At 35.9% G+C, this 8,170-nt stretch overlaps 2 protein-coding genes across 3 annotated transcripts; one reads left to right on the top strand and one right to left on the bottom strand.

The window, feature by feature from the left end:
- Nucleotides 1-478: 478 nt before the first annotated feature.
- On the top strand, nt 479-4,539 carry LOC114754016 (uncharacterized). 2 transcript variants are annotated; one of them, XM_028942740.1, is made up of 6 exons: nt 493-546; nt 943-1,471; nt 2,209-2,818; nt 3,204-3,302; nt 3,626-3,802; nt 4,169-4,539. In XM_028942740.1, exons 2-6 carry the CDS (start codon nt 984-986, stop codon nt 4,208-4,210), a joined length of 1,416 nt encoding a protein of 471 aa, XP_028798573.1. In that variant the 5' UTR covers nt 493-546; nt 943-983; the 3' UTR covers nt 4,211-4,539. The 2 variants fall into 2 exon arrangements, with proteins under 2 accessions (XP_028798574.1, XP_028798573.1); XM_028942741.1 differs by having other exon boundaries at nt 479-1,471; nt 2,230-2,818.
- Nucleotides 4,540-5,936: 1,397 nt separating this feature from the next.
- Nucleotides 5,937-7,165, bottom strand: LOC114754018 (transcription termination factor MTEF1, chloroplastic-like). Its single transcript, XM_028942743.1, has one exon. The coding sequence runs from the start codon at nt 7,127-7,129 to the stop codon at nt 6,221-6,223; it is 909 nt and encodes a 302-aa protein (XP_028798576.1). The 5' UTR covers nt 7,130-7,165; the 3' UTR covers nt 5,937-6,220.
- Nucleotides 7,166-8,170: the final 1,005 nt, after the last annotated feature.

Here is an 8,170-nt window from a genome sequence, read left to right as displayed (position 1 = left end):
AAGAGTTTGTGTTAAATGGTCTAACTCTTTCCCTTTCCATTAGTGGCAAATGAAGGTTATGTATTGAAAGGAAAAAACTTTGGAGTGTACCCTACTAGTCTCATTTACAAGACAAAGAGCGACGAAGTTTTTCTATTCTAATTACAAGGCATGTCTTCAATTTTACTTGTCACTACTTTTCCCTTGTACCTTTCATAAGGACAAAGTCGAGAACTTGTTAAATTTTTAGCCAGGGTTAATGGGTTTTAAAATCCTCTGAGTTGAGTAAAACATGTTGAAAATGAGATTACACATGTCACAATCTAAAGGTAATTGCTATTGTTAAAAACAAATGTGAATTTGCGTCATTGGATGAACAGGGCGTTGTGAACAGAGTACAGAATGATGGGTTTTCAGAGGGAGAGCATGAGGACAAGCAAAAGAGAAGACAGAGAACAGGAACACCTGCCCCACCCCCAAAAAGAAAATCAAAAGCTGGCAAAAGAAAACATACCTTCATCATTCTGTTCCTTCCCACTTTCTTTCTATCCTTTACCTTCTTTCCAGGTAAGCACAACTCATTGCATCAATCCCACTTCCTATTTTCCTCTCAATTCTCACTAACACCCCAATACTAATTCATAATTCTAAAATCTCGCCACTTCTTCCATTTCACATACATTCAAATTGATTAATAAACTATAATTTTGATTTTTTTTGGTATTTAATAATGTTGCTTCGATCCTACTTTTCAAATCCAAATATATTTGTTGATTGAAATTTGCGTGCTTTGATGGTGGATGAGGAAAGGAGTAAAAGTCAATCAATGGCTTTTTCACGAATCTCTTTGCCTAAATAATTTTTTTTCCTTTGTTTCATGATTTTCAACCCTCTCTCTCTCTCTATGTATACATAAACCATAAAGTAAGCAGAAGCTTTACTCTGTGTTGCTCCACTGAATAGCCGGTTGGTCACCGGAGTTGGACGGAGGAGAGTTGCTGCAAATGGATGAGTCATGGAGGATGCGCATGGGGTTAATGCCGGGTCTCCCTCGACGGCGGTCCATGGAGGATAGGTCGTCTTCCCGTTCTAGGCGATCCATCTTCTCCGGCGGTGGCAGCGGATGCGAATCGGAAAACTTAGACCCGGAAGACTTCGCTGACGTCTTTGGAGGTCCACCGAGAAGCCTCCTGGCACACAAATTCCCGAGGTCCAGTTCATTCTACGAGGAGATTTTCCGTCCGCCGGAATTCCTTTCTCCGGCGAGTAAAGGTGGAAGAAACCTGCCGGTCTTCAGGATCCCGACGAAGAACGAGGGATTTTACAGCGATATCTTCGGGTCGGACGATGACCGGAAATCGAGAGAAAGATCAGGATCGCACTCAAAGGCAAAGTCGAACTCATCCTCGGTACTGAGTTCGGAGGAGCTAAGCCCAGCCCGGCCAGCGATCGGCGATGACGTGGCATTGTCCGTCTTTGCTTCGAAGCTCAGGTACTGGTACTGGTCCTGTACTGCAACAAACAAACCACTCTGGCACTCTGATCATTCTGTTACTCGTTAATTGACATTTATGCCCTTTATCCATTGGTATATCTGCAGAAATACCATCAGTAAGCACTTCGGGAAACCACTAACCAGCAAGGAGGAATTTTTCCATTAAGCAATCTTAAAGGCTAAAATCTCCATTTGAACCCTAAGAAGTTTAGACATTCATTAGAGCAGCTAGCTAAAACTAGAGCTAACTGTGAAGCTGGAGATTTTATATGGAAAAAATAACTTTTTGTTATTATCTAATGTTAAATAAACTGGTAAAATAGATTTTAGAGCCTAGGCAACAGATATGCAGGCAATTTAACTTAACAAGATAAAAGTAACTGCTTATAAACACATTTTACATAAATTGAGATAAAATTCCTCTTACTTCTTATATTTCGTAAATCACGATTGAAAAGCTATTGATAAACTATTCCAAATGGGATTTAGCAGCTTTTGCCAACAAATCACTTGATGAATTAGCATTAGCAATGGAGAAAACTTGCATGCAGCTTGTAGGGAACTTCTTTAAAAGACTAGATAATGTATTACTGAGTAAAAAAATTTTCAGAACACCAAAGAAACTGCATGGAATTTGAGTATTGTGCATTAGCAAATCATTTAAGTCAAACATTTAGCTGTTTGATGCAAGTCAGGAATTTGGTCCTGAGACTGCTTCTTACTGATTTTTACAGGCCTATTAATGTCCCATGTAGATGGAACTCATTCACCACGATGCCTGAGGAACACTTGAATAAAGAAGGGAGGCCAATTTTTCCAAGTAACAGTCAACTATTTGAAGTTCAATATCAGGATCATGAGTACAAGGACAACTTCAGAAGCTCCCATTTAGGATTCTCAAAGAGAGTCTCATCCCCAGAAACCATTAGCCTTGAAACCAATTCATATCAGACTATCAAAGTATCCGTTGATGACTGGGAGCTAAATTCACCATTTTCTGCTGTCTCTTCACTTTGTCAAGAATCTGAGCTGGCAAAATCTGCAGTTCAGCATCACGTGCATCCGGAACAAATTATAGAACAGGATTTCGATGATGATGATGATGATGAAGTTATGAGCTCTTATGTCATAGAGGTAAACCCTAGCCTGAAAGAGGAAGATAGTGGATCTACAGCCATTGATGAAGCAATTGCATGGGCCAAAGAGAAGTTCCAAACGCGAAGTTCTGATGAAGATTCAAACATGAGAAATAATGGTGATGAGCGAGGCGCTGGAACAAAAGGGGATCAACCTGATGCAAGTGATTACCATGATGAAGCAACTGCAACAATTCAATCCCTGAAGGTAATTTAGCGTATTAAGCACGTAAATGAACATCATATTACAGATAAAAAACTTGCTAAGATGCAATGATAAACAAGGTCTTGAAAAAGGATCTTCGCTCATAAACTAGAACCCTGATAGTGTAGTCATTAACAAATTCTTGAACAAGATATTTAATTTGCCCTGCTTTAGATCATGCCTTTTGGATTGTTCTATAAGGCATTCTATTAAAGAGGATGAGTGCACATTATAACGCAAATAACGTGTTTCATATCAGGAAGTTGAAGAAACTTCCATCCATGGCCGAGCGAATCATTTGTTTATGGATATTCCACCTATTCCGTAAACTATTTTCCTTTTTCCTGAGTATAAAGATTTTGGATTGATTGTTCTGCTATTATAACAGAAGCCACAGGTGGAAACAGAGAAGTTGGACGGAGATATAAGATCGTGGTCATCAGGCAAGGAAACTGACATCCGGCTACTTCTTTCAACATTACATTACGTAAGACTTCCTTTTACGCTAATTTCTTCTTGTCTTTCACATTCAACTAGTTACACGTCACGTAATTTAAGGTTACAAGGGTGCCATTTTTTAGGATATGCTGCTAAGTTCTTGAATAAAAGGACGACAATTGGTCATTTTTAGTAAATGACTCGTTCATTCAAAAAAGTTTCCCTGCATCTCGTAGTCATGTGGAAGAGCTTAACAACAAACCCAAAAAGAACTGTGTATAATTTTTTTTCCATGAATTTATTCTCGCATTTGGAGGCTTGAAGGCATGCAGATCATAGATTATTGACGTGGTTTTTTGTTTTCATTTCTAGATTCTATGGCCCGAGAGCGGCTGGTGCGCTATTCCTCTCATGAACCTGATAGAAAGCTCACAGGTGAAGAAGGCTTATCAAAAAGCAAGATTATGTCTCCACCCGGACAAACTTCAGCAGCGAGGAGCAACCCAGAAACACAAGTATATAGCAGAGAAGGCTTTCTCCATTCTTCAGGTATGTAAATTTGTGTCATTTAAAGTTGACATCATTATTCTTTATCAATTTAATCCTCCATACAATATTTGTATCCTTTTAGTTCCTGAGGGTAAAATTTTGTTCCAACTACATAGCATATCTGATCTTTGGAGGTTTGTCTAGCATCTTTTTACCTTGAGAGGAGTAAAATTGGGATGAAACCATATTTTCAGAATTCCAGGTGCTCAAAGAAGACAGTATCAAATTCATAGTTATACTTATTCTTAGAGGATCAAATAGAGACTTCTGTTGACTTAATATCTTGCTACAAATCACTAAGTCGTGCCATCAAGTTTCTGATTCAATCGCTTATGAGTGAGTTTGTGTCTTGTTTGTTCATTGCAGGATGCATGGGCTGCATTCGTTTCTGAAGATGTTTCTTTTTAACTAGAGGATGACTCTTAGTTCCTGAGAATATCAAGTCGTACACGTATATGAGAAAGAAACATTTTATGATTGAAGTGTTTGTTACGCGCAGAAAATACACATAAAAAAAAATGAAGATAGAAGCTCCTTTGTACAAATAGTTGACAGGTTGATCTACTGTTTTGTTTGGTTATGATTGTATCATAAGTTGTTTGAGGCTCTTGTAAGTAATATTTTGAAAGTAGTTAAGAAGGCATTTGATTGCTTTTTCACTCTTAGTGTTTGACTTGTATATCATGACATGGAAACAAGGAATTATTAATTTATTTACTTGTATCCTTAATTTTTTTTCTTTGGACTTTTTAAACATGTTTCATTTAGATTTGAATTTTCTGAAAGCATGTTCTATTTTTACCCTTTTTTTTTCACTGCTGGTTATTCTATATGTAGATAAGCATGATTCTGTGTTTTAGAGCTTATTTGGAACCATGGTCTAGCTCCCCTACAAAATGCGGTTTTGACTGAAACAACTAATTACGTAATCCATGGATTCAAATACAGCCTTAGCATCCTAATGCATTTCGTATAGGGTTTCCTTAAAGTAAACAACAATGTGATCATGTCAATTAATCTCCGGACTATTCTGATCAAGGAGTAAAAACTAACAACAACAAAAATATCATTCTCTTTTAACATAATAAAGGCTTTTAACTGTTGTGTGATGATTTTATGAATTACTGAATGGATTAATGCGTCGCATAGAAATCTAAAACATGAATTGTATTATTCACAATTTATGTACAATATAAATTGATATAAATTTTATATTTTATATTCAATATTGATCATCGTCTGATGTCATGTTGCTATGGCACTTAGCTTGATCACAACAAAATCTCCCAGTTACTCTCTTAAACCTATTGTTGAACGAAAGAGAAGCTAATAAACAATGCACATGATTACCAAAGCACAACTTCATAAGACCAATTTTGAGTCTGTTTGGATTAGGGGTAGAAAAAATAGCTTATTTTTAATCTAATTTTTAAAAAAGTAAGATTCGGTAAAAGTTAAATTGAATAAGGCGAATTGTATTTGGATTGTAATTTAAAAAAATTTATAAAAATGAAATTAGTAAAAAGTTGTTTAGATTATGATTGAGTAAAAAGAAATTTGTTTAAGTGAAAAAAATAGGACCCACATTTTATCTTTTTCTCTCCACTTTTCCAACTCTATAAGCTGTAATTTTTAGCTTTTGGCTTAAGCATATGATTTTGACATAAGCTTTTAATTTTTTAAGCTCTTCCAAACACACTCAAACATATTAAAAGCCAAAAACTACTTAAAAGCCACTTAAACATGACTCCAAACAGGCACTGAATAGAGTACAACTTGTATTTTATCTATTTCTACCTTTAACTAATTCATGTAAATTTAAAATATTAGTTAATGTTAATTGATTATCTCAAAATTGCCCTCTTTTCACAAATAACTTTAATTGGTTAATAGATTGTACAGAATAACTCGTAAATAGAAATAGAGTATAATATAAAAGTGCCTATGTGTAGTCAAATGGTCAAAGTTTAAGATCAATGCTTAGGATCACAAACAACATGTGGTTCATGTAATGAAGAATTCACAATCCCTTTGGGTGACCGTTCATGTCTAAAAATTCTCAGGAAATTTTCTTCGAACTACAAATGGATCATTAGCTGATAGTCCACAAGTGCAAAATAAGGGCTGGCAAAAATTTGACACAAATTGAGGAGACATTGATTGAGAGTCTCAATATCATGTGGACAGCAAGCATTCATATACATTTACAATTATAGAACATAATATATGAAGCAAGAAATTCTTTAAGAAGACACAGATTACCAAAGACAAGTAAATCAAACCACCGAGGAAGACATATATAAACATATTAACACAATTTTCATTGACACCGACCTCACTTTTCATATGCACTTACCCAACCTCTAATGATTAAAGACCAAACTATCTTTAGTAATAATACATCAGCTCTCACCATTGTCATCCAGTTTTCTGCTTTATGAGCTCCCTAAATTCATCATCAGTACTCTTAAGCATCAAAGACAAAGGCATATTGATGCCACTTTGCACAACTTCCATATGCCTAGGCTTTATCCTGTTTTCCAAGCTAAAAGCAAAATACTGAGGAAATTCCTTCAGCTCCTCCAACTTTCTGCCCATTACCTCAGCAAAATACTCAAATTTGGGCTGGAAATTATTGTCAATACTAAAGGTCAACAATGCTGGGCATCTCAACACCATATCTTTTGTTTCTTCCTTTGAAAACCCCAGATTCTCCAGAAACTTCAGTTTAGGAATGAGAGTCCTTTCTACATTAGAAACCAACAAGACAGAATCTTGATAAGCCAGGGCTGACATATTCTTGAACCCTAGCCTCTGAAGGTAGAACAAAGCTGGCTTGAGCTGGTCTTTGACACTTGAAGTGAGCAACCTTGGGCATTTGTTAATGACCTTCCTAAAGCTATGATCTGGGACTTTAAGGTCCAGAGAGAGGAAATCAAAAACTGGGCTAAGCTCAGATTTGATGCTGGAGGTGAGAATCTTAGGGCACATACCCAGAATCTTGGGTAAGTCATTCTGTTGGATGCCTTTGGAATGAAGGAAGGAGATGATGGAATGGATGGATTCCATGGTTGCAGTTCTGAGATCAGGGTTTACTGAAAGTGCCTTGCCGGAATCAACACCCATTATTTCAAGGCAGAGAATTTTTTCTTTGAATTCAAGGGAGAGTCTGGTGTGTGTTGGAGCATAGAGTGGGTGCTTTTGGAGGAGGCTTTTGGGTTTGGGACCCAACTGGGTGTTTGGTTGCAGGGAATTTGGAGACAACGGTTTGTGAGAAGAGAAGCTGCAGAGGGAAGAGTGAAGAGCGGTGGCTCCGGCGGGAGCCATGGCGGAGACAGAGACTGGAGAAAGGGGGTGTGAACGCGCATGTGTATGTGTATCTTCGGCTCATACATGTTATCGTCGAGATGTTGCACTATTGTGGGATGACACGTGGGGGATTTTCTTGAATTTGATTGGTTGAAAATGGATTTCATAGATTGTCATTTTGATGGAATCGGTGTTCCATTGTTCCCATTCCTTGTCATATTTTTTCTGGCCAACGCCTTGTCATATTTTTCCATATAAAAACATATTTGATGTCTCGAATTTAATAAAAATAAAAATAAAAATAAAAATAAAAATTTTAAAAGATATTTAAAAACTAAGAAATATTTTTCAATTTTAAGAATTTATCATAAGTTGGCAAAAAGAAAAGAACTTATAATAAATATTTAGAATTAAATGACATTTCTTTTTTTTTTTTAAATGTAGTAAATTACTAAAATTTGATAATAAAACTTAATCTTTAAAACTAATTGTATATTTCAATATTATTTAATATATGTTTATTAATTTGAATCCTTAGGTAGAAAGTTAAGAATCTCAACGGTTTAATTGTAAACTAAAAGGCAAAATAATGTTTTTTTCGTAAGACAAATAATAATTAAGAATCTCATAAGAAAATTAACATAAAATAAAAGCCTCTCAGTTATACAAGTTGAAGTTATAAATTTTAAAATTTCTATTGTATACAGGTTCTTCTCAGTCGTAGGACGCCCAAAAATTTTCATGTAATTCCTCGTTTTTAATTTCTCAGTTCAAAAATCACTTATTAATCACCCATTCGCCACAGTACTTCTAAGCGGCGCGTACCAGCTTTCATTTTTAGGCAAGATGCCCACATTCACGTCACGTCCATCAGTCAACATGGTTTCTTGCCTTTGTCTTTTTTTTTTTCTTTTTAGTTTGCTTTTCCCTTAAATAAAAAAGGACTGCAAGTAAAATGTAAATAAACTATGAAAGCATAATTGGATTCAACAACAGCAACGCATCGAAGAGGAATGGCTGAATTAATCTCAATTAATAATCATGGAAACTAAGACTACA

The sequence above is a fragment of the Neltuma alba genome, unplaced genomic scaffold (assembly GCF_004799145.2).
Source record: "Neltuma alba isolate B1F8T4 unplaced genomic scaffold, ASM479914v2 tig00008405_pilon, whole genome shotgun sequence".
NCBI classification, from domain to species: Eukaryota; Viridiplantae; Streptophyta; class Magnoliopsida; order Fabales; family Fabaceae; genus Neltuma; species Neltuma alba.
This window is presented reverse-complemented; position numbering and strand designations above follow the sequence as displayed.

What these genes read in the sequence shown, in the direction of transcription:
- LOC114754016 (XM_028942740.1), top strand. Translation starts at nt 984, where the DNA reads ATGGATGAGTCATGGAGGATGCGCATGGGGTTAATGCCGGGTCTCCCT. An exon ending in GTCTTTGCTTCGAAGCTCAG is followed by an intron (nt 1,472 to 2,208) that starts GTACTGGTACTG and finishes TGATTTTTACAG; the next exon opens with GCCTATTAATGTCCCATGTA. An exon ending in CAACAATTCAATCCCTGAAG is followed by an intron (nt 2,819 to 3,203) that starts GTAATTTAGCGT and finishes CTATTATAACAG; the next exon opens with AAGCCACAGGTGGAAACAGA.
- LOC114754018 (XM_028942743.1), bottom strand. Translation starts at nt 7,129, where the DNA reads ATGGCTCCCGCCGGAGCCACCGCTCTTCACTCTTCCCTCTGCAGCTTC.